Here is a 27,418-nt window from a genome sequence, read left to right on the forward strand (position 1 = left end):
TGCCAAAATAATAACCCCTCCCACCATCCAGTGTCTTTTAAGATTTCTCATGACTAGAACTTTTGTTTTACAGCTGGGAGAAGTTTTGTTTTAAAGGCCTGGTATGTAATATCATTGCAGTAGGCCTGCTAGCCCTAAAAACGCCCTCTACCAGCTAAGTATATGATTATACTGCATTACTTTCTCCTGTATTTTTCATAGGGTTATGTCCTCTAGAGGCTAACAGTATGGTTACATGACCATGTTTCTTTCTAATTATATTTTTGTTATGGTGCCCAATAGGGGCTGTTTTGAGCATTACAGTCTAATGCCAAAAGCTGATTTCTGATAAAGGTTTATATGATAATTGTATATGTTTTAATATTCTCTCCTTATTACAATTATGACCATAATTCAGGCCAATTTATCATCCTTGCACTATGACTGTTTGGATACTCTTGATATATCTGGGTGACTATTTTAGTTTATTTCTCCTCTATGGCTGTTTTGTGTCTTTTCTGGGGGAATTGTGTTAGCCAGCCAGCAACACTGATGGTGGGGTTGTGAAAGTGGTATTCTATTGGATAAGTGCTTTATTTATACGCAGGGCTACTGGAATTATATGGCAGGAAAAGATGAAATTATGAGGCAGGGTTGACCAATTTATGTGGCTAGAAAAGTCCATTTATGAATTTACCATGCCAATAGCTTTACTATAAGGAAATGCGAGACCTATTGCATTGCAAATACTTGTTTTATTTACCTAACCATCTTGGGAATTGAGCCAGTACCCTTTCAAAGAGGCGCACATGCGTGGTGACAAATCAGACCTGCTTGCACCTATGAAATGATGGGTCTGCCCATCATATTGGTCAAAAGACCCCTCTTCCCCACCCACCACACAACCAACTTATAAAGCTCTCTATTGATTTCTAGCTAGGCTTGTGTTATAGGAATTCAAATGCATACATTCAAAAGAGGGGGATTTAATTCAGGAAATCTACAGGGCTTGAATACTATTGAAAATAAGAAACATGTATTGACAAATCCAATAGATCTGGGTGGAACGTGCTAGCACATGCAGTGTTAGTACATTAGAGTGAGGCATTAAAGAGGGAGCCAGCAGGAGTGGACAGAGGGCTATAGTTATGAAGTTCAATGCAAGCACAAGAGTGGAGGCTGAAGGGTACATTCAAACAACCAATAACATTAGGCAAGAGATGAATGATCCACTAGGGTGAGCCAAGACATGACTGACAAAGTTCAAGCCAGTGGCTGAAAGAGGCTGGTTAAAGAAAGCCAGTGGTTACAAGGAGAAGACCCACAGCCTCTCTGTCTCACTCTATGTATATTGTTAACAGTAGGTTTGCTTGACATCTGTACTGTCAAAGACCTTAAAAGGATGTCAAACTCCTATGACTTGTTCAACTAAAATACCTATGTCTCATACTTCGCCTCTCAGCGACTATGGAGGATGAGCGGAACCCGTGTCCCCATGTGCCCTAGGTGCATAAGCAATGATAGCAACTTTTTCCATGTGATATGGTTCCGCCCAGTTGTCACCTGATACTGGTCTGTGATCTGGTCTGTGATCTTTACCACACTTTCCAAAATCCTAAAGAGTCCTGTAGACTGCTCTGTCATCGTTACACTGATGGGCATCCTGGAGGGAGCAGGAGGTCCCAGGGGAGATTGTCCTTGTTTGTCATAGGCAGAATGATTGCCAAACGCAACATTGACCAACACTGGAAGTCCCCGGAACCACTAACGCTGCCTGAATGGCGCTCTGCAATGGACTGGTGTGTTAAGATAGAGGAACCTATATATACTGCCAGGGGCTGCATTCCTAAAAGTAGAGAGATCTGAGGGAAGAAGATGTGGTACTACATCCTGGCAGCAACTGACGTGGCATCTTTTCTTTGTGTTTGTCAACGGTCATCCTCACCGATAAAGCTATCTTAGCCACATTGGGAACATCCAGGAAGTACATGTCTGTTAGTGTACACAACCAGGAAGTGTGGTTAGGTTATGAGGGTCCAATTCACAATTCACAAAGTTTGTGCATATAAGTGGTATTGCATAAATGCATAAAAAGCATTTTGTGATGTTAAATTCAGATCCTGGATTCACAGCATCCTGATTTGTGGAATTTCAAACATGCAAGTTACTGCAAATTCCAAAGACCAGGAGTAGAGCTGGAAAAGGAAGGTTTCATAGTGAGCAACTAGGAAGACAGTAGTGAACAATCAAAAATGTAGGTTTGTGGGGGTTCGTGTATCTCTTGCTGGTAAGTTCCCACTTTGGAAACACATGCAAATCTAGTGCTTTGAAAGACAGAAATAAGTTGTTTACAGCATGGGAATTTTGAAGGAACTCTTCCATATGGGGTAAAAGTGTTGCCTTTGGGGATTTAAAAAAAAAAAAAACTGTTTTTTGGCTAATACACAACTCAGCATGATTTACTCTTAACGATCTTCAACTGTGCGCGGAAAATCAGCATAAGCAAAGTTTGAGATAGACTATTGTGCCTTTCCAGAAGGCCATGAGACACCTTTTGCATTTAAAATAAGTCAGAAATCTACTGCAAACGTAGAGGCACTCCTACAAGAGTAAATTCACAACATTTTGACCATTGGCATTGTGAACCCAGCACAGTATTTGTATATAGAGTACAAACTGATGTATTTGTTGGATTACTGGCAATAGTCAAAGCTGTGTAAATGATACTAATTTTTGCACCTATCTGCAGAAGTTAAAGGGTCAGAGAAGAAACGTGATGAAGGCATCTTGAAGCGCTCCCCCTTTGACCTACTTTTTAACCAGATCCAAAGGAAGACCTCGAATGCAGACAAACGCAAATCATCTTCAGTTAGCAGGTTCTTCCGAGGACTAGAAGCAGATAAATCAAAATCCGAGGATGAGAAGGAAAACAAAGAAAATGAGGAAAGTGATTGTCAACCAGATGTCCCGAAAAAAGATGGAAATTATGATGCTTCTGCTACAGGTATTAATACCTATTCACTTTGCCTAAAACAGTTAATTTTATGTACAGATACAGTGAGAAATAATCAGTGGAAATATATTGCTGTTTTTTTCATAGAGAAACAGAACTCTATTTTGGAAATATCATCCGGTTGGGAGAAAGTCAAACAATTTATGGAAAAATTTGAGAAGAAGCCGAACATCAATTGTTTGAACCTCAACAATTGTGGTTTAACTGCAAGTGATATCATGGAGCTAGGTAGGTATACTTTTTCCAGCTAGCATACCCCTAAAATTTTTACACAATATTTACCTTCTCTGCTGTTCAGCATAGCTCAGCACATGTTTTACTCCAGAAAGACAAATTTCCCAGAACATTTAGCAGTGTTGCCAAGGTATTCCCGAAGGGCTTTCAGCTTATAAAAGAAACTTTAGAGTCACATGGCAAGGCTAAACTCGCAATGCACCCAGAGGCGAAGCTCTTAGTGGTGCAGCAGGTGCAATAGCACCAGGGCCCAGTTTCCTGGGACGTCCACTGAACACTTGTGATTACTGCATTTTAGTTCCCGACCTAGGCGGCCAGTTTTTTTGTTTGCTCTAGGACCCATGACATCCCTTGCTATACTGATAAATGTTAAGACTACATGGGTAAACTTTAGGTAAACCAAGAAAGCACATGGGGTAATCAGAGTCACACAAATAGTGGTTCCCTTGATATATGGAATCACAAAAAATAAACTTTTGATACCCCTAAAGTGACACATCCATCTGATATATCAGTAGTCTGAAGAGTTATACAAGGATTATGATCTTATAATCATTCGAAGAAATCAGTGAGAAAAAACAATAGAGGAGCAGAACAGATGTTCAGTTGCGTAGCTTGATCAGTGAGTTTGGGGGGGTGAGCTTCAGATTTTCCACCAAATATGACAAGCAGAACGCATGAGAGGGGCTAAAGGGCAGTGGAATGGGAGACAAATGTGGATTGGCAGGGCTAGTAAGTGTGAAAGCACAATATTTTGTAAAATAACCAACATTTATTTTGTACCACTTTCAAAGCAGAGAGGGAAAGAGAGCATGTGCATTTATGTGTGTTTGTAACAATTCCTGGTGAAATCCGACAGACACCTCCCCGTACATCACTGAAAGCAATTGTACCCAACTACAGTATTTGTTAGAAAATACATGTATTAGCGGGGAGTAACATCCTAAACACCACGCTGAAGCTACACCATTGCATATTATCATATATATAAATCTATAAATACATATATATATATATACATATATATATATATATATATATATATATATATATATACACATACATTTATATGTATACGTTTATATACACACATATATATATCTAATAAAATATATATATGTGTATGAGCAAAAAATATTTTTTTGTGACTTTTCAGTGGGAATCACAGATCTGCTGCAAATTAGGAAAAAACCAAAACTGGGGCTCCCACGCTTGTTTTAGTGAAGCCTCCAGTTGGGCCAGGTCCTGGTGGCATTAACATTTTGAAGGGACAGGCCGTCCAACCCCCAAGCCCCGGGAACCTCCACCTCCCCCTGGCAAAATTACAAATGAAATGTGGGGGGGAGGATAGAGAGCGTGCCCCCCTGCAGCCACACAGACCGCCACCTCCGTGGGGCTTTACACAAAATGGATGCAGGGGGCAACCCAACCCCCCGGCATCCTCAGGGACCGCCACCTCCCCGGGGCACAGCGTAAATTCCAATGCAGAGGGGCCGCGCACCCCCTCGTAGCACCAGGGACCACCACTTCCCCATGGCACAATTTGTAATCAAATGCAGGGGGGCTACCACACAGCACCTGGGATGCGTCAAAAACAAAGACAGTGCGGGCAACAAGGGAGGTGATGCATCGGAAAAGCAAAGCGATGCATTGGTTCCTTACTGCAAAGGGGAGGTGATGCATCAGTTCCTTACTGGCAAGGGAGAAGATCCGTTGATTCTGTCCTTGCAAGAAAGGTGATGCGTCAGTTCCATGCTGGCAGGGTAGGTAATTCGTCGGTTCCTTATTGGCAGGGGAGGTGATGCACCGTTCTCTCACTGCAGGAGAGATGATGCATTAGTTTCCGGTCACATTTCCTTACTCCGGTGCAGAGTCGATGTAAAAATGACACCAGGGATGATGCGAGGGAAAATCCAGATGCACAATGATAATAGAGCTGCGGTGGAACAGGCGCTGCTTCGATCCTACAGGCTCTGAGTCGATTCTTTTACCACAAGGCATGCACTTCTTCAATTCTTCAGCCGCAAAGGCAGGAGCTGTGTCGATTCTTCTGCTGCAAGCCAGGCAATGCATTAATTTTCAACTGTGGCATTCTGAAGTGTGGAGTTTCCTCCTCAGGACACCAGTTTCCCCTTTCTAGGGCCCAGGGACTGGATTTGGCATCACTTGGCAAGTCAGGACTCTCAGTAGAAGAGTCCAGACACAGGTAGATGAAGTCTTTGATGTCCCTGAGACTTCTTAACAGGAGTCAAGCTCAGTTCAAGCCCTTGGAAAACTTTGGAAAGCATAATATAGAAAGCAAAGTCCAGTCCTTCCACTTCCAGGACAGAAGCCTCAAGCAGTAGGCCAGCACAACAAAACAACAAGCAGAGTGGCAGTTCCTCCTACAGCATCCAGCTCTTCTTCCTGTCAGAATCTCCTCAGTCCAGGTTCTGAAGTTGTGTCTCAGAGGTCCATTACTTATACTCATTTCTGCCTTTGAAGTAGGCAAACTTCAAGGGAAAGTCTTTTAGTAAACAAGACCCTGCCTTTCCTTGCCACGGCCCCACTCACACTCCAGGGGGTTGGAGACTGCTTTGTGTGAGGACAGGCACAGCCCTATTCAGGTGTAAGTGTCAGCTCCTCCAACCATTCTAGCCCAGGACAACCCATCAGGATATTCAGGGCACACCTCAGCTACTTTTGTGTGACTGTCTAGAGTGAATTCACAAACAGCCGAACTGTCATTCTGACCCAGTCGTGTATTCCACAGCCAGACAGAGACACAGAATAGTTAAGCAAGAAAATGCACACTTTCTAAAAGTGGCATTTTCAAACTTACAATCTAAAAAACAATTTCACCAAAAGATGTATATTTAATTAGTGAGTTCAGAGACCCCACACTCCATATCTCTATCTGCTCCCAATGAGAAATTACACTTGAAAGATATTTCAGGACAATGCCCATGTTAACCTATGGGAGAAATAGGCCTTGCAATAGTTAAAACTGAATTTAGCAGTATTTCATTATCAGGACATGTAAAACACACTAGTACATGTCCTACCCTTTAAATACACTGCACCCTGCCCATGTGGTTGCCTTGGGCCTACCTTAGGAGTGACGTACATGTAGTAAAAGGGAAGGTTTGAGCTTGGTAAGTGGGTGCACTTGCCATGTCGAACTGGCAGTTAAAACTGCTCACACAGACACAGCAGTGGCAGGTCTGAGACATGTTTACAGGGTTACTAATGGGGGTTTCACAATCAGTGCTGCAGTACCACTAGTAGCATTTGATCTAAAGGCCCTGGGCACACACTTTGAGCTGTATTAGGGTCTTACCAGTAAATCAAATATGTAAATCATGGACAAACCAATTACCAATACAGTTTAGACAGAGAGCATTTGCCATTTAGCACTGGTCAGCAGTGGTAAAGTGCCCAGAGGCCTACAGCCAACACAAACAGGTCAGAACAAATAGGAGGAAAAGGCAAAAAGTTTGGGAATAACCTTGCAAAAAGGGCCAGGTCCAGCAATAACTAACTATAACAATTGAATTTCTATGGTTTTGTACATTTAAATGTGAGCCTAACTATAACGTACCTGTAACCTTTGTTTTTTTAAGTGAAAAAAACCCAAAACATATATATATATATATACATATATATATATATATATACACATATATATAGTTTCCACATGACAAACTCTGTTCTGCAAGGCAAGGTGGTATGGTTGTGATGTTTACTGTAATCTTACATCCATGACAATTTTCGGCCTCTAACGACGAATCTTCACGAGATTTTCAAAACTAGTTTGTCACTCACTCCAACTGCTATCTGGAAGGTTTTGGGGCGATTCGTCAAGTGGTGGCTGAGAAAAAGTTGGGGGCCCAAAACCTATTTTCTCCTTGCAATTTCCCTTAGGGATTGTAGACACGACTACAGCCCGAACCGCTGGACGTGATTACACCAAATTTGGAAGAAAGCTATACCTTGGTCCAGAATGATCTCTTTTTGTAATTTGGTGTAAATCTGTACAGTAGTTTTAGTGTTCTTAAGGGAAAAAGATTTATGGATATCTACAGTAGCGGATGGTCCGCAAATCTGACAGCTCTCAAACGGATATCTGATTGGCAGCCACCACTTTAACCAGGAAATGGTGGCAGCCATCTTGGGACACGACTGAGTCCCAATAAAAACCACAAACAAAACAGATAAGGGGGCCAGGTAGGACTACCCTGACCCCCTAGCTCTGATGGGGGCCAAAAATTTGTGTTTTTGCATTTTTCTGCAGATCCGTGGATCCTTGGCAAAACTTTAAAAAAAAAAAGCACAGGAAACCATGCTTATTTTTTTAATGTCTCCTGACTGGGCCAGGTCCCGGGTGGAAATACATAGTGGAGGTGGGTGTGCATGGCCCCCTACTCAGGCCGATTCCAGCCCCGGGGCCCCATCCCCTTGGGCCTGTGTAATTATGAGAAGGGGGAGGAGGCCTTGTGGTCCCCCTTCCTGTGTCCATTTTGACCCTTAGAACCCCATTCACGGGGTCGAGCCTTAAACATAAGTGGTAGGGTGCATGCAGCCCCCCTGCCAGGCCAATTTCAACCCCGAGGAGCCCATCCCCCAGGACTTTGCGGTTGGTAAAAAGGGGTAGGGGACATTCAGCCCCACTCCATGTGCCTATTTCAGCCCCGGGGACCTCATCCCAGGGGCCCAGCCACAATTAGAAAGGTGAGGGGGTCACACAGCCCCTGCACCTCATGAAGCCATTAATAGCCTTGGGGACCTCATCCACCAGGTCTGGCTCCTGCTATGTCCCGGGATATCCACCCTTGGGACATAGCAGGTTCATGTTTGCTCCTGCCAAGCAAGAGCCAAACACAGGCTTCCCAGCCACACCAGGTCTACGTCTACAACACTTTCCAACACTCTACAACACACCTGTCCACTCCGCTGTACCACACAACACTCCATTCTGCAACACTTTCCTCCACTGTATACCATGCCACTGCACTGTACGTGACTCCACACCACAGTACTCTAGAACATGCTACTCCACTCTATCCTTCACCACTCCACTGGACTCTACTATACTCTACTCCACTACATGGCACTTTACCCTATTCTATGGTGCTATACACCACCCCACTATACCACACTGTACTCCATGCAATGCAACTCCACTCTGCACGACTCTTCTACACTCTGTGCTGCTATACAACCCTCTACTCCACTCTATCCCTTTACACCCCAGTGTACAACACTTGATTCCACTCTATGGCACACCACTCCACTGTACTCTACAAGTCAAGTCAAGTCAAGTCAAAATTACTTTATTTGGCGATTAGCCATAAAAGTAAACGTGCATACATAAAAATCATCGTAAAATACAGTACTTGTGACATTCATTAAAAATAAGTCTATTAAATCTAAGCTTACCACCCAAGCTTACTAAAACAGTAAGAAATAAATATTTATAAAACATATATAACAATAAGACAATATAGTAAAAGGACAATGCCTAATTTCTCTTAATAAATAGTCACATTACCAATTCATATCGATTTCTAATAATGATAGCGGATTTAATAAAACTAAGAATAGAAATACAAATTTGTTTGGTTGAGAGGCTTTGGATGCCAATCAATACTCTACAAGTCACCACATCAAAGATATAACAATTTAGTCAGCTCTAAACTTTGCCTGTACACTCTAGTGCACGCCACGTCACTGTACTATACAATATGCTACTATACTATATACAGATTTACTACACTGTACATTACGCCTCTCCACTCCACTCTAATCTACAATATTCCACAATTCTCCACTTCACTCTACACCATTCCACTGTAACCCACTCCACTGTAACCCACTCCACTGTATAACACTCCACTCTACACAACTCTACTCTACACTATTCCATTGTATGTCATTACACTGTACCACATTCCACTCTAGTCCACTCCACTCTACTCTACAACACTATAAAAGAATGCTGTATGGCACTCTCGTCCACTCTACTGTAGAACATTCCACTTAATGACACTCCACTCAACGACAGTAATCTCTACAATTTGAAACACATTTTTATTAAAAATAAAAACAATTTAAATTCAATGAAAAAAAACAAAGGTTAAACCTTTGTTATATTTAGGACAAACTTCATTTATTCTTTCTATACATACCAGACTTAAAATACACAAACATTATACTGCTTAAGACTTCTTAAGTGATAAATATATCTTAAATTCATAATTTACACCCACCTTTAAATTAATATAACTTTATTTATTCTTCATCTTCAAACCAAACTTAAACTACACAACAAGTTTAATATATAAACTTATGCTTATAAGTTTAATTTATGATTTACGCAACACCTTGAAATGATTATAACTCACGCACCTCCATGCACAGTGTATTTAACTCGGTGTCACACTACATTCACCATAACTCACCACTCTACCATGCACTATGTTCTCACAAAATATTTGATTTGCGGTCATAACTGTTTTTGTAAATACTATTGTTTTAGATTGTATAAGTCAGATAATATAAAATGGTATAAGCACTGCATGGCATAGGTGGGAGTAGTAGGTAATGTACTGTGGCTTCTGAGTTGAATACACTGTGTATGGAGATGCTTGAATTATAATTTTCTCTCATGCATGCCTTATGCTTTTCAAGTGCAACTGTGTGCCACGGGTTGTACCAGAGTGTTCCCTAGGCCAAAGAGGAGGGTTCTCTACTGTCATGTGGCCATGCATGATACCTGATGGAACTTTAGGTTGACCTAATAGAAGCTTATTCTACAAGCTAACATGTAGTGCCTCATGCCGGACTCTCTCCACAATCAGGGCACTGGCTCTAGTGTTGATGATACTTGGGTGAGGGCCTTGCCATACCCAATTATTATTGGTCTCCAATCAGTGCAGAAGTTAATATACATATTTGGACTTTATTATGTTCATTGTAAAATATTCTAGCTGTGTTACTTCTATAATAACTAGTGTTGTCTGTGACATGGTTTGTAATGTACCCTATTGCTTCTCAGACTTCCATGATAATGAGTTTCTAATCTGAAACTTAGACTTCACCAGCATAGTCGCTATCTTAACCACAGTGTGTAGGATCAATAAATTGGTGGAAAACTAACTCCTTATTCACATGTTGTTTGTGTTTATCCCAGTGACATTGTTGCCCTTTCTGCCAGAACTTGAGGAGTTTGATATTTCTTGGAATGATTTTGTTGGTGGAGCTCTTAAACCTGTCGCCATTCAACTACATCACATTGGCAAATTGAAAATCCTGAAAATGAACAACTGCAGACTGACGACAGATGACATCGAAGCTTTGGGTATGCAATACAATGTGATACAAGTTATGCATAAGCCCTAATGGGTTTTGTTTTATTAAGAAATGCCATTAGCGTACACATCCTTAATCAGGCGTATGAATTAATTAATTCCAAACTCATTATTTTACCATTTAGCATCTGAATGGGCAATAATAATTTTACAAGATGTCAACACAAAGTAAATGTTACTGTGAAACCTAAGTCATTAGCAAGGATGTTTTATTGGTCTATTCTGAAAATAATGATGAACTACATACACATTGGTAAGGGACGCACACTAAAATAATTGAGTAATGACCATTGAGATAACAATAACATGATGTGTTACAGTATGTGCTACCTACTGCTGCCAGAATCACAAAGCTTTTTCTGTGAATATTTGTTTCTGATTCAGCCATTGGTATGACTTACTTATACATCTCCAAGAGTAAGGCATGCTAAGGAAAATAGCTTTATGTACCAGCTCTACATGCCTCTGTTAACAACTTGGTAACTTTTTAAGTCACAAATGTCCCCATCAAAAGCAGATTTCCAAAAATAGTTTACTCAAATGTGTTCTAGTATAACCTACAGTTATTGGTAATCCCTAATGGCGACTCCTTTAGCCGCCACCCATTGCTAGTGGCAAATAGATGAATGGAACAATGTACTTGTCAATTAAATGTGTCGAAGTTGGCATGTCTACTTCCTTAGGGATTCCATTATTAGAACAATGAAACATATCTGTGAGTGCTAAAAATGTTATAATACAATTGCTGGTTTTTGATTCTAGTAGAGGTTCTCCATTACGCCATCAAAATATACAAATGTATTTCACACAAGTGTGAAATCCAATAATAAACAATTAACTTACAAGAATAATTTTGTGACTGTAGACACAGTATTACTTATTTTTTTTCCAAAGGATGATCATGCCCTGAACCTTGCTTTATATTAAAAAAAATACCCAGTTTCCCGGCTATGCCTACAATCCTCCACTTTTAGGATGGCAGTGAGGGAAAGAATATTTTTTAAAAAGTTACTCTATTATGGCAAGCATAGAACTCCCTATTATTCTAGATGAGTTTACCAGGGACGTTCACGATCTCCACCTTAACAAGGCAACAGGACCTGATGGCTTGTCCAGCGGCTTTTTGTGATTCTTTTAAATTCTGTCATCCACTTGCAAGTGGTCTCGCCATCTATGGCAGAAGCGAAAATTGCCTTAATCCACAAACTTGTCAGACACAATAAATAATGGGAAAATGATTGGCCAATAGCTCTGTGGAATAGAAACAGCAAAATATTTTATACAACAAATTGATGTCTCATTTGACTTTTTAGTGGACCCAGACCAGTCAGGCTTTATCCCACAAGGCCACACAGCTGATAATATTAGGCAAGTACTTCACATTATTGAGAAAGCTTATAGGAGGAGAAGTTCCATTGTGATCCTGTCTCTGGACACCGAAAAAGCATTTGACAGGGTCCGCGGGATGTTCCTTCCTGAAGTGCTGAAGGCGATAGGTCTGGGCCCTGACGTGAAAAAATGGATTGGGGCAAGCTGTACCTACCCTAAGACATCTGCTTTAGTCAGTGGAGGGAGGTTGAAAGAGATCTTGTTGGCCAGAGGAACTCAGCAGGGTTGCCACCTCTCTATTGTGTTTGCATTGGCTGTTGAGCCATTGACGACATTGATGAGACAGCACCAAGATATCAGAGGAATGTCTTTTGGGCAATACACCTGTTTGCCAATTATGTCTTATTAAAGTTAACTGATTCCCAGTCCTCCACAGCATTAATCATGAATACCCCAAATCGATTTGATAGGGCTTTGGGTTTCTGGACAAAAACTAACATGTTGAGTGTAGGCCTGCCACCAGCACTTATTCAAGTACTCTTTCACTGGGCTCCAAATTAAATAAATACAATTCAGTGCCTGGGAATAAATACAACATCGCAACATAGAACACTTTACATGGCCAAATACTCCAGACTGATCTATTCCATTATGGAAGATTTGCATAGATGGCATTCTCTGTATGTCTCTTAGCTGGGAGGGATAGCCACTATAAAATCACATGTATTGACCCGCCTACTTTACATCTTCAAAACACCCCCAGTGAAGGTTCTGGATATAGTATTGAGGACTCTTCAGAAAGCTATAGAGACTTTCATTTAGGCTGGGAAGTGACCGCGTATCTCTACAAGGGTACTCAAATTCTATAAAATGTCAAGGAGGATCATGTTCGCTGGGCACCAAGAAGTACTTCCAGGGTACACAGATTCAAATTTTCTTTGAATGGTCTCTATACAAAACAGAGGGCCTTTAGGTTTACATGGATGCAGCAGTGATGGGTCTGGCCCTATAGGCAGTCCCCTAGTTGCTAAGGTCAGTATACCCCCCCAGTGCGTAAACCTTCTGAATTACTATGCCCCCCTCTTCAGCTATGGCACTTCCTGCCGCTTGTGTCTGAATTAACCTCAATCCTGTGATACTTTACTCCACTCGTGGGCAATGCCGAGTTCACAACAGGGCTCAATGGTCTCCTTCCAACAGTGCAAACAGCATTTTCAACTGAAAGAAACAGAACATACGCATTATTTCCAGCAGCGCCATTCAGCAATATATCTTGAGAATAGGGTGGCATTAACCAGACCACCTGCTCTCTGGGAAAAACTTTTTCTATCTTCGACTTCCAGTAGTGGCCTCATCTCCAATAACAATGCAACTTCAAGTGATATTAGACCAAATACTATCTGGATATATATAATGCAGTGGCAGCAGACCTTGGGAACCCCTGAAACTTCTGCACAATAGGCAATGCTCTGGTCCAACATCCCACCTATGTAAAAGTGACCAAAATAGGGAATCTATGTAGAAACACAAACTGAACTGGCACTATACCCTGCAAAGATTGAAAGCATGTATAACAATATTTATGGCCAAAGCTGGAGTGGATATGGGCAAGAGGGGGGGACTGAACATGTGAGCTGGTCTTGACCTGTACTATCCATATTCTGGAAAGAAGTACTTAGTCACCTAATATGGGGGGGGCAATGGGTACCCAATATGACCTAACTTGGTAACAGTTTTGCTGGGCCTTCATCCCATTGAGATCTGCCACCCATCACTCTTATTTTGGTGACTGAGATTTAATATGCTACTGGTGGCAAAGCAAGTGATCACTTAAAGATGGAAATTGGCAAGAGTCCCAGATCTAGAGGATTGGATGGGGGAGTTGGGACACTATTGGCAATGGAAATACTGATTGGTGAGATAAATTAAATGGATGATATCTTTGAGAAAGCTTAGCAACCACTGATCGATTACAAACCACACAAAAGTATACTTCTGTTATGCCCCAAGACCTTGCGGTAAGTGTGCCTTGCACCACATTAATCTGTTTACGTACAACATTAGCAAGCGTAAGATATGTATGCTGGTGCAATGTTTTTAGTGAACCAATACTTGACGTGACCAGAAGGCAGGAGTATGAACCACTCTAACTAGTGGGGTTTAGGATTGCACAGAGTGTAACTGCAAATATTGTCAGTATCAGCATTGGAATTTATGGGATGTGTTTAGTTCATTTGCCCCCTTTTTGTTGCTTAAAAACCAATAAGATCACTTTGTGGAATAACAAATAACTGGAAGCAGTCACTAAGATTCCAAAGGTGGTTACAAATATATGTTTGAAACCTCAAAGGAAACTTCTTTGTAAAAATATGCCTTTTGACCTACACAGGAAGTCTTAGACTGATATGCAGCATGTTCCTTTCAAAGGAATTGCATGGGCCAGAGCAATATTAATTCCCACATCTTTCTAGGTTTCATCCTCAAAATGGAATGAGATGAGCAGAGTACTTAAAACTGCAAATGTCACTACTAACTGTAGAAGACAAAATGTTCTATTGAGTATATTTGTGACTCAATCAATCTTTCTATTGCTGATATGGCAGCTCAATGTTTGCAAACTGTAAATGTAATTCTAGTTTACATTGTAAAAGTTTGTATCTATATATAACCTTACACATCATGCTTAAGCGCAGTGAACATTCATGTTTTCTCTTTCACACTGTACTTGGTTGACCCTTTAACAATAAAGTATATCATCTCATAACAGTTTCTGGTTGAAGAGGAAATAAATTGTGTGGTAATCTTAGTTTGCTACTCTAAAGTATTTTTATGAAAAAAATGTCAGCTCCAGCATTCAATCTCTTGTCATAGATCAGCTCCTTCTTCAAGAACTCCCACTTATTGAATGCATGGTTAAACTTCCATATTTGTTTGCTATATGGGGTATATTCACTATTCTTTCTTATCCTCTGAGACCGTCTCTAATATATAGATTTAAGGAGAATACACCTTTATTTCTAAGATGAAGATTATAACAACTGATTCCCAAGGAAATGTTTTGGCAGAGCCAATAGCCCAATGACTTGACTTTGAAAATGATCCATGTGTATTTGTAGAGGAATGGACTTCCATAGCGAATGCATGTTCAGATGTTTAGATTATATTAACCACTGAGACTGAAAATTATGTACCATCACAATAATAAAAAAAAATGAGAGTAATTACTAGACAGTCAAGAGCTAAAAAAATGCAAAGAAAACACACAGTTCAGCAATTAAATGAGAAAATGAATCATTTAAAGAAAATACAATAAACACGATCAATACAATAAAACAAGATATACACAATTTCATCTAAGAAAGAGTTTATCTATACTTGACAAAGGATCATTATAATGATCAATTGAAAAAATGAGCACCTTTCAACAGATATAAATGGGACAGGATTGTTTTTATGCAAATTAGGATTATATCTGTTAGACCTGACAGCCTTAGGATGGTCACCCCCAACTTTTTGCCTGCCTCCCTCCACTTTTTGACACAGTTTTTGCTGGTTTTAGGACTCTGCGCACTTTACCACTGCAAACCAGTGCTAAAGTGCATATGCTCCCTCCGTTAAAACATTGTGACATTGGCTCATACCCAATTGGCATATTTAATTTACTTGTAAGTCCCTAGTAAAGCGCACTGCAGGTGCCCAGGGCCTGTGAATTAAATGCTACTAGTGGACCTGCAGCACTGATTGTGCCACCCACATAAGTAGCCCTTTAACCATGTCTCAGGCCTGACATTGCAAGGCCTGGGTGTGCAGTTTCACTGCCACTTCGACTTGCCATTTAAAAGTACTTGCCAAGCCTTAAACTCACCTTTTCCTACATATAAGTCACCCCTAAGGTAGGCCGTAGGTAACCCATAGGGCAGGGTGCTGTATAGGTAAAAGGCAGGTCATATACCTGTGTGGTTTATATGTCTTGGTAGTGGAAAACTCCTAACTTTGTTTTCCACTGCTGTGAGGCCTGCTCCTTCCATAGGCTAACATTAGGGCTACCCTCATATACTGTTTGAATGGTAGATCCTGATCAGAAAGCGGTAGTATGGCCAGAATGGTAATACAAAATCCTGCTTACTGGTGAGGTTGGATTTTATATTACTACTTTAGCAATGCCACTTTTAGAAAGTGAGCATTTCTCTACACTTAAACCCTTCTGTGCCGTACAGTCCATGTCTGGGCTGGGCTGGTTGACAGCTCCCTTGTGCATTTCACCCAGGCAACCACAAAAACAGGATGCTCAGTCACACCTGCACACATATGCATACTGAATCGGTCTTCCTGTGCTGGAAGGGTGGAGGGCCTGACACGTACATTTCAAAGGACAGTGGCTTGCCCTCACACAGTGGACTGCCAAACCCCCTACTGGGACCCTGGCAGACAGGGATGTACTGAAAGGCGACCCTGTGCACTTCAAAACCACCCTTTGACGTCTCCCCACTTCAAAGGCACTTTTGTATATATAAACTGGGTCCCTGACCCTACCATTTTAGGCACTTCTGGACACTTCAAGATACTCCTTGGGACAGGCACTCTGTCCTAGAACCTGCAACCTGCCAAGAGGAACTACCTGGCTGCCCAAAGGACTCACCTGGACTGTTTTTTTTAGATGGACTGCTGCCTTGCTGTTGCCCTGCTGCCTTGATGGCCTCTGGCTCCGCTGAGAAGTGCTCTCCAAGGGCTTGGATTGAGCTTGCCTCCTGTTTCTAAAGTCTCAGGGCTAAAAATACTTAATCTCTGCAAAGAAACTCCTTGTGTGGTGAAAATTTAGGTACAGCCTGCCAGAATCGACGCACAGCGTGCCCCACAGTGAAAGAATCACTGTATCGCTGACCTGGAACGACGCAGCCCGGCTCCTCGAGTGGAGATCGACGCAGAGATAGCGTTGCGACCGGAACTTCGACGCACAGCCCACCAGATCGATGCAATGCGAACCAGAACGACGAATCCGACTTCCGGTGTGAGGAATTAACGCAGCACCTGCTGTGCGACAGAAACTCTGGCGCATCACCCACCAGCTCGACACCGCATATCAAAATCACAAAGATGGTTGTGCCATTTAGTGTGGTGCTAAACACCACCTTGATGCAGTCTGTGTAATATATTGTGACATAGATAGCCAGGCAAATATTATGTGTTTTTCAGGTTTTTTGGGGACACCTTAAGCTGTTCAAGGAGTTATTGTAATCTATACAGTGAATACATCGGTTCATGTGAGTGTCAGTCATCAAATGCATCCACCATTGGTTTGTTGTAAGTGTTGTAAACGACATATGTGCTCACATTCCCAAGGTGGCAGGAATACCAATGCAGTATTTCAATTCTCGAAATTACCAACAATGTGGCTATCTAATTTTGTGATGAAGGAATGACGCAGTATTCAAGCTAACCCTTAAGGGTTCCTAGAGGTGTCTGGGATGACTGTGGAAATTAGAATTCCTGCCCTTGACTTCCATCAATTTCCCAAGCTGTGTTCGAGGAGGAATCAGGAAAGCTTTATTCCTGCAGGGTTGAGGCATTAAAATGCCTCTGACTAAACTGAGAATTCCTTCAAACTTGTGAAATGTGGGCCTTAGAGTTTTGTCAGACTTGGGAAAAGATTTCCAGGAATCTAGCGTGTTTTACATTTGATTATACAACGGGATTGTGTGTGGTGATGAATTTCACAATTTGATTATGTTTAGAAAAGTACACGTTTCAGAACTGTGAAGGATTGAGGGATACTCCATTTGGTTTTCACAGTCTAAGAATCCTGATGTGCTTAGATCACCAGCCTCATCAGAATGTAGCTTGCATGACATGTAGGGATGGATTTTAAGACTGGCCTATGGGCGAGTCGGAGACTTACAGATACACAAATGCCTTTGAAATACCAGGAGGCTGGGACAGAGACATCCACATGTCAGGCTTAAAGCTGACAAGCCTCTGGGGCTGGGAAAGGCAGCTTTGATGGGGCAATAGAGCTGGAACAGTCTTGATCACATGCCAGGCGTACATCTAGTATGTCGATAGTGTTGGGGCAACGTCGGTCTCATATCATACGCACTTCCGGACTGAACCAGACCCTTGATCATATCTGGCATACCTCTGAAAGTATGGAAGGTGCTTTGGAAGAGTCAGTCTCATCCGACAAACACTTGCCAGGCAAATGTGGCTGAAGAGGAGAAATAAATGCAATAACCAGTTCTCTGACTAGTCAGTCACAGTTCAGCTGTACCTTTGGAAAGCTGATAGCACTTTTGTAGATTTAGGCTCATATTTAAGAGGGCCTAGCACCTCCTTGTACCACAATAGTATCATTTTTTCTTACTAATGTGGCCCATCAAGGTCAAATTTGCTGCACCGGATTTACAAAGAGGCACAATTTGGAACCCCTTATGCCAAATTATGCCTTCGCCAGGCATAATATATGTAGGGTAGACTTTCCCCCCAAAAAGATTTATTTGCTACATTTCTTTTGGCATTTTTAACGCCTGCTCAGAGCAGGCATTAAAAGGGGGCATATCATTGGTTATAATGGGCCCCTATGTACTGTTCAGGGTTAGCGCCAAAAGCGCTAACCCTGAGCAGTAAATAAATAGGGCCAAAAGAGTTGACGCTATTGCCCCCTACCCCTGCCATGTTGCGTCGTATTTTAAATCTGGGGCACACATGGTGGCGGGGGGTGCTAAGGGGCACAAGAAAAGTGGCACTGCTCTGGGTGCAGCACCACTTTTCTTAAATCTGCCCCTTCGCCATTTGTTGAGGCACTAGTGAGAGTATGGTCATTCACAATTTAGGTGCACTTCTGCCAGGCAGAGTGCTGAGCTAGGGTCAATCTTATGCCGGACACAACTCTCAAAGGTCCCTTGGGGTGGGCAGAGTCAGGCACATGTCAGACGTGGCATGTCCTCTGCTTGCACGCTTTAACAAGCATTGAGAATTCTGTCTGCCTGACAGCTGCACACATACATACACAAATTCACACATGGCAAAACAATTACAGTCTATCCTATGCACACAAAGCCCAACACACCAGCCGTCAAGCATGCACGCATACAGCCCACAAGTGGCCACCCAAGACGACAATCTATACATGTATGTATGCGTATAGGTAGATGTTCTCTCGTGCACTATATACATATATATATATATATATATATATATATATATATATATATATATATGTATCTGAGCGAAGCTTGCTCTGCTGAGACTCACGTGGTACCTTCTGCTGCTGCTGAAACTTTTCTGTGTGTTGGTAGGTAGCACGGCTTCCGCATTGCTTGCACCCAGGGCCAGCTTTAGCTGCGGTGGCACCCTGTGCGACAGTCATTTTTTTGGCACCCCCCACCCCATGACCACCTCCTCAGATCCCTCACTACCACCCGGCAAATGTGCCACTCATCTCTTCATAGCCCCCCCTTTCACATACATTCATTAGTTTTAAAGCGCTTGTAAAGACTGGCTTTACTTATCCACTCAGCCATCCACACAAAATATCATTCTGTTCTTTGCGGCAGGCACATTAACCCTCCACACTACTTCATGGCGAGTCAGAACTGCCACTAGACAAACCTTCCATCTCTCTCCCTAGCAGGAACATTCATCACAAGAGGTATCTTGAAATTGTAATTGCCCCATGAAGGCTGGACGCACAAGCAACCTTTCAGCAGGTGCTTTTAAATCGCGAGTTTCATAAGTTATTGCTAATAGCACCCCCCTGACGTCAGCACCCGGTGAGGCCGCACCGCTCGCACCGCCCTAAAGCCGGCCCTGCTTGCACCTGTTCTATGTGTTCAAACAAAGCGTCCGACACCCTTTCACCCTGTGCTTCACCACACACTAAGCAATCCCACTTCCACCCCCCCCCCTCCCACCCCCACCTGTGCTCTCCCCACAGCTTGCCCCACCCATTTCCGTTTTCGGACCAATCTTTCTGGTTTTCCTATGGTGAAAAGGGTTCACCTGCCATCAATAACAAACAACACATCTACACCATGGGTCACAGCAGCGAAAGCCTTTCTAATGCAAAAAAATACATAACTTAGCATATTCTTCTGGACACGCACAGAACCAACATAACGTGCGGTAGCAGTAGGTTTGCACGTGCGCACATTTTTCATCAGATATTCCTGTCCATGTGCTAGATTTTCTGTACACCATTCAATTTTGCGAACTTCTTTTGAACGTTTACCTTTCCCCTTTAAAATTAACATTTACACTTTCTATTTAGATCTTTACATGTAAACTTAACTATAAATAACATGCGAAGAACTTTAAACGTATAACACTGCAATGTCAACATACCAGTGTTTACACATTTTTCCTACATCGTACAACTTATACGTAGACCAGTTACTTTTCCTATGCGTTGCACTACACATCCCAAAAACAAGTAATGTAGATTTTTCATGTGCAAGTTTCCATATATGAATTAAGATACGCTAATTGCCTTTGACAGTGCTTGTTTGACATGCGAAAGTGACAATTTTTGTACCCCTGCAGACCACAGTTCATGAGACCTAAAGCAACTTGCTCCTGGCGGATCTGAAATTATAATATGCATCATTCCCTTCAATGTACAGTCTCTTTTTCAAATCTGCCATTGAATTTATACTTCTGTAATTTATATCTATTCTCCATCCTTGAGCACTACATATGATAAATTCAATTACATTTTGGTTTCCAGCTCGGTTTCATAAAAAGCATTACTAGCGAGGGCAATATATGTCATGCATATGCAAGTGTAAAAAGTGGGTCAGTTGAGGAAAGGAATGCGCACAGAATCCAGGAGTGCGCGAGCAGACGTAAATTGTTCATATTACATACTTTCCACAGAGCTGTCCAAGGGAAGGGCAGGCTGTCAAGAGTTATGTGAAAGATAACATGATTGGGATTGGTGGACTCTGTGAATAATGAGCTCGTGCCAGAGGTATATCATCATACCTGTCCATAAAGGATGATCATTTAATTTATTCATGGATATTTTTGACATCACAGGAGATTTACTAGAAAGCTCTTGAGCAGTTATAACCCTCAGTGGAGCAGAGGTTTAAGTAATGGCGTCTCAAGAACTTGCTTATGTTAGTTTCACGAACTTGTGATGGACATCCATGGAGTCTCCAGGGTCGGTGCGGAGCCGAGGCACTGACTGTACATGTTTATTCTGGTCTTTTGTCTCTAATTATGTGGCAAAAGTGAGAAATTTGCATATCCAGTTGAAAACGAGCAGAGAAGAATGAATAAATCGGTTTTAGGGTTTTAAAAACTAATACTAAAAATTAGGATTAATCAAGAGATACCATGGCTCACCCAACACTCAAATTTAGATCTGATGCAGCCTGTGATATGGGACTGGTTTTGCGTCTATGTGCCAGGAAGCCCCAGGTGTGTATTAGCTGCATTTTGGAAGATCTTTAACATAGGGAAAACATATTGAATATTAATAGTGCAACCTGGACGTAGCAATTATGAATACTTCAATTTTCACACCACTTGCGTTACTCATTGGTTTCCTCCACTCTAGTCTTCACACCAATGAGTTTTGCAAGGAGGTACTGTGAATGAATGGCCCACAGAATCCCTTACATGGAGTGGATGGTACCACTACAAGTTAAGGTTGAGTTGTAGAACTACCCGGCCCAATGTACTCTCTGTTTGCAAGCCAGGGATGTGCAAATTCAACACCGGCTGGTTTTAGAACAGTTTGTGATGCATCATACGTACTAATATATTGTACTTCATATTTCCAGTCACAAAGGACTACAAATGACCTGGCTAATGACAGGCACATTGTACTCTGAAGGAGTATCCCACAGAAACCCTCGTATGAAGTAGATGTTACCACTACTAATGTGTTGTAGAGATATCAGGCCAAGTGGACTAATGCCGTTCACAAACCTGGGATGTGCAAATTGCACACTGACTGGTTTCAGTAGAGGAATGAGACCTAAGTACTAATAGTTCGTATTTCAAATTTCACAATCACAAAGGACTACGAGTCGACCTGGCTAATGATGGGCAGATCACTATTTATAACCCCTTGTAATTGGCTGTGATTGTAAAGATAGTGTTCTTCAAGGACAGCAAATCTCCATCCCTGCATTTGTATCTCCATACAGGAAATTGTTTTTTTTAAATCAGCTCATGTCTTTCGGAGGAACTGAACTCTATACTTCTAGAAGGGCTTCAATGGAATGTAGTGCTACTGTGTCTGAGACAAATAGTGTAATGGAGAAGAAGGAAGTCCACAGAAGCATGGTAGACATCACCCCCACACAAACATGTTAAAAATGGCATGATCCTTTTAATTTGATCCTTTGGTTTGGCCAACTTAATATGGCCTAGTAGATATGGCACTAGAATATAATAACCAAAGTGGTATCTGATAGAAACATTGTGGACTAAATAGTGTTAACCAAAAGTATTGCCCCACTGGAGTTAACAATAGAAAAAGTACAGGAAAAGGAGTGATTTTTGAAAATGATAGAGTGTAATATTTCTGCAGCGGTGGCCACTGCAAATCTCAAGGGGAGGGGCAGGCAGGGGATGGGGACGGGGGGGGTGGTATATGGAATAAAAAATAATATTATAAAAAATAAACTTACCTTCATGGATGCTGCCGGCCGCTTCGGGCTCCTCTTCTCTACTGGTGTCCCAGCATTCATTGGGGTACCAGCAGAGGCTCCTGGCGCTGCTTTCATGCTAAACCTAGCATGAAACAGCATCAGGATTGGTCTGAGCGGCTTGGACTGCCGCTCAGGCACAACCCTGTGGTCTATGCAGTTTCTCCAGCCCGGCTGCTCAACACATCCGGGCTGGAGAAACCTAAGTGTGCATGTATGTTTAGCTGGCCTAAGATGGTCAGCCAAAGACACAAGCATCCTTAGGTGCACGCTCTCCTCCTCCCCCTCCCCCTCCCATGGCCCAGCCCACCCCTCCCTGAACATGCTGCTGGTTGAGCCAGCAAATGTAAAATCAAACTTTAATTAAATATGGTTTATTTTACAGCTCCTGGCTCTTAGTCAGGGGGGTGACACTACTTCGCCATTTGAAAGGAGCCACCACTGGGTTTCTGTCCAATGATATTTTGTCTAACGATGTTCTGATATACAAGCAGCTTGGTGGGCTACATCTACTTTGCCCTTAAGAGATAAGAAGTCAGAATTCATCTGCATATTGATTTCTACTTGATGAGGCCCTAGCCTGGTGGCATGTTTGTGTGACCAGAGGAAAGAGGGACTGAATCCAGCTACTTGTTCCTTTATGCCATTTTGATCGACTAGCCCACTCAAACAGGGACCGGAGACAAGGATGTGGACAAGGGAATGTGCTGTCAGATCTTGCATGTGTTCATAATTTCGATGCCTCTTTTCAGATTAGCCTTCCTTCCTCAGGGATCCCACACAGTCTGTCATATGTTTTCAAATTGTATCTCTTTCCACTGATTCCTCTCATTAAATCTATGTCTCTCTTTGTATAACAATGCTGACAGTTCCCAGCTCACCACCAGTAGCACACATTGGTCTACTAACCTGGGCACTTCACCCCTTGCGTGGCGGCATTCGATGCATCGATATACAATAAAAATCCAGTGCATCTTAAATAATGGTGCTCATTATAGGCTATGCTTGTTTGTTTGCCCTGCTTCTCTGTGCCCTATCTACTAAAGTCAACAACAGAAGATCACAATTTGGCACAGAAATGCCACTAATATCACAGGTCAGTGTACTGGTCAGTTCAAGCAGCCTGAAGAATGTTCCGAACAGTTTATTTATTGAGCCTTCAGCCTACTGAAACAGGAAGGAAGATCATGGGGCGGGGAGCATCTGGCAGTAGAGCCAACTTTTCTGTCTTCTTTCAGAAAATGCCTGAAATCCTAACTGGTTACAGATAAACTACATCAGACCCCCACGCACATAGGGTTAGGGGTTGAAGGATTTTGAAAAGTATTTGAAGAATAAATGAGTGGTCCTACTTGCCACTAAAAGGACCTTCCTCTCATCACAACATCTAGACTCTTACTCAACTTCAACACTCTCAAGTATTCGAAAGCCCAAGCACAGGGATATGTAAAACTCCTAAATAAATAAATATATTCACAGACAAAATAATATGCTTTAAATTAAGAATGTTTCAGTTACAATTGCATTACATGTTTTGGTAATGATTAATTAAAGTTTTGTTTGTCCGACTGACTGATTTATGTGTGCATCTTTGATCCTGCCCATGTATCTCAATAAAGATATAAAAAAATATGTGTCTCCCTTCAAATGTTCATATGTATCCCTCACTGTCTGGTGAAACTAGCACAGTGCTGCAGACTATTAGGGCAGAGTGGCACACCTTCTTATATTGAAATTGATTCACATTTTTATTTGAACGACCGAAGACTAGCTCCTGTCAACTTTAATTGTTTTAAGATTAAAAATTCAAAAAGTACTTAAAAAGTTCCTACTCATCGTTTTTGGTGGATTTTGTTTTCTAGGAGAGTCACTTGACTATGTTCCATACCTCGAAAACTTAGATTTATCCTGGAATGGAAACGTAGGAGGAAATCTGCATCTGTTAACCAGCAAATTTCAGAGAAACTGTAAACTAAAAGTACTTAAGTTGACAGACTGTAACCTGACATCAGAAGATGGAACTTTTTTAGGTAAGCTGTATATACTGACCATCGTGTGCACAGGTGTAGCTAACTGCCTGAGATTGCGTGAGGCAGATGAGCCCAAGTTCCGCAAACGGCATTCATGGGTGTGCTGTGTTCCAAGAAACACTGATAATATGGTTCAAAATTGTGCATTTGGAGAGAAGAACAAGTGTAAATTAGCTAAATGGTCATGGGTTCTGGGTCAGTTTTGACATTTTTCAATAGTTCATATCATGCCAAACACATTTTAGCCAGTCAAGAGGTATTGAGGGTTCACTGCACCCAGGCAAACTTTGAAAAATGGTGGCAGAAGGGTGCTTTCTCAAACACAATGTCTCAAAATCTTCACTTAAAGTTTTAAATGTTATCCGCAGTTAAAATAAAGTTGGTATGCAGTTTTACATGGCCGAAAATGTAGCTGGCCTTTTCCTTCACTGTCCTTTAATTTCCTGTCCTGCCTCTGTAGATTCTCAGTTATATATTGTGACTTGGAATCTTCTTTCAAGGGGATGATGGAAAACTTGATTTTATGATCCTTCCATAGCACATGTCCACCCTTTCTAAGGAATGTAAATACAGGTGTTCCTATCTCCTTGTTTAGAAGGATGTTCGTTGGAGCAGCCCTGCTGGCATTCCAACTTGGGATTCCCACATCCCTGTATAACTTAGCGGAGAGTGTTTATCTCACTTAGCCATTTCCCCAGCTAAATAACAGAGAGTCAATTGGTAATGGAAAACCATCTGATTTCTAGAGGAAGTGCTAAATCTGGAGTAAAATCTATCACTGGGTTTCCTCCAGTATGGTGCCAGAATTTCCTAAACAAAATATCATCTGACAGAAATATTGCGTCCTAAAAATAATTTACAAAGATCTACCCATTGGAGTTATTAATAGAACATTTACACCCAGTTAGGATGATATTTTCGTAAAAGATATTTAGGAAACTATATTTCTGTTGGACACTTTTTGCTAACAATACTCTGAGACACAACCACTTCCTCCACCACACTTTTTGTGTACCATTACAGTGGGTAACAGTAACAGCTGACAATTATCACCCGTAGACATTGAAGATACTGAAGTATGAAGCACTAGAGAAGAACATGCTACCATTATGCCAGTTTTGTGCTTTGCATAAGTCTGCTATCAAATGGGCAATGGTGGCTTCTCTTGGTGTTCTTTGCAGAACTCTTTGATTCATAAATGAAACAGGATTGATGTGGTAATCTTTTGTGGAGCGGTATCAGTGCATCAAGCGTTCTTGACATGCATGATAATCAACATGTAACATGCTGTTATTTGCAGCCAAAGCTCTGGGTGTGATGCATAACCTGGAGATGCTGGATCTCTCCATGAACACAAGCCTTGGCAGCAGTTTGGAGAACATTGCACAGGAACTGAAAAACATTCCATGCTTGAGAGGACTGAAGCTACAGATGTGTGGATTAAATCAAGACAGCTTGCAGTTTCTAAGTGAGTAGCATTACAATTGCCCTAAAAATAACAAAAGCTGGGTGTTAGGTTTTCATGCACAATTCCTTCTCCAGCAGGATTGTTGGACACCCAACGGAAGTAGTCAGCAAAGCAAACATCAGAAGACAATTGTCAATTCAACTGACCAGGTCTCTCACTAGAAAACCATCACTTGGAGTTATTCGCTAAAAACATATGAACACATATAAACTCACCCTAGTCCATATGTGAGTACTCTCTGTATAGGTCAATGTAGTATGACCTTGTGACAAAAAACTTGTTCTCAGAAGGAAAGATATAATTCATCGTCACAAATATTAACTCCATTCTTCTCACAAAATCCCCCTTCCCTTGCAAAGTTTAAAAATGAGGTTACACGTATCGAAAATGTGCAATGTACAACATGTGGTGGGTATGGCTCCTGGGGCTGCTAATGCCCTGAAAGGGTTCAGCTAGTGCAGAGACCATGGGATGCTTCAGGCAAATAGGAAACATCCATATTTGATTTGCCAGTAAATATATTAATGATTGGATGTGTGGTTACACGTTCGTCTCTTTGTGGGCGTATATAAGCATAATATGAGGCTGTTTTCACACATTTCACATCTGTTCTGTTCTTTTTAAAATAGTTCCCGAATGAGACGAGATGCTCGGTAAAGCAATCTGTTTGACGAACCCTGAAATATGTCACAAAAACGGACTATTTCTGTGTACCCCTGCAAAATTAAAGGCAAAATAAAAAAATATCACTAACGGTTCCAAGGGCCAGATGTAGGAATGGATTTGCGAGTCGCAAACGGCAAAAATTGCCGTTTGCGAGTCGCAAATCGCATTTTCCTATGCAGAAATGAATTTTGCGAGTCGGGACCGACTCGCAAAATGCATTTCCGAATCGCAAATAGGAAGGGGTGTTCCCTTCCTATTTGCGATTCGCAGTGGTATGCAATACCATTTGCGACCGCATACGCGGTCGCAAATGGTGTCGCAGTTACCATCCACTTGAAGTGGATGGTAACCCACTCGCAAATTGGAAGGGGTCCCCATGGGACCCCTTCCCCTTTGTGAATGGACCACAAATTATTTTTTCAGGGTAGGTGCCCTGAAAAAATACCGAAACTAAAGGTTTCGGATTTTTTTTTAAGTGCAGCTCGTTTTCCTTTAAGGAAAACGGGCTACACTTAAAAAAAAAAAACTGCTTTATTTAAAAGCAGTTACGAACATGGAGGTCTGCTGACTACAGCAGGCCTCCATGTTTGCGAGTGCCCATAGTCGGTATGGGGCCGCAATTTGCGACCCACCTCATTAATATTAATGAGGTGGGTCTTTGCGACCCCATACCGATTCGCAGACACCGTCGGAAG

The 27,418-nt window shown here is 41.8% G+C and overlaps 1 protein-coding gene across 1 annotated transcript in view; it reads left to right on the forward strand.

Moving 5' to 3' along the window:
* Window positions 1–27,418, forward strand: part of LRRC31 (leucine rich repeat containing 31) — a 68,814-nt gene that overhangs the window by 12,825 nt on the left and 28,571 nt on the right. The window contains exons 2-6 of the mRNA XM_069213192.1: window positions 2,729–2,983; window positions 3,080–3,220; window positions 10,398–10,565; window positions 24,422–24,589; window positions 25,890–26,057. Coding sequence (XP_069069293.1) covers window positions 2,729–2,983; window positions 3,080–3,220; window positions 10,398–10,565; window positions 24,422–24,589; window positions 25,890–26,057 — 900 coding nt within the window. The remainder of the gene's footprint in view (window positions 1–2,728; window positions 2,984–3,079; window positions 3,221–10,397; window positions 10,566–24,421; window positions 24,590–25,889; window positions 26,058–27,418) is intronic.

The sequence above is a fragment of the Pleurodeles waltl genome, chromosome 11 (genome assembly GCF_031143425.1).
Source record: "Pleurodeles waltl isolate 20211129_DDA chromosome 11, aPleWal1.hap1.20221129, whole genome shotgun sequence".
In the NCBI taxonomy this organism is placed as follows: domain Eukaryota; kingdom Metazoa; phylum Chordata; class Amphibia; order Caudata; family Salamandridae; genus Pleurodeles; species Pleurodeles waltl.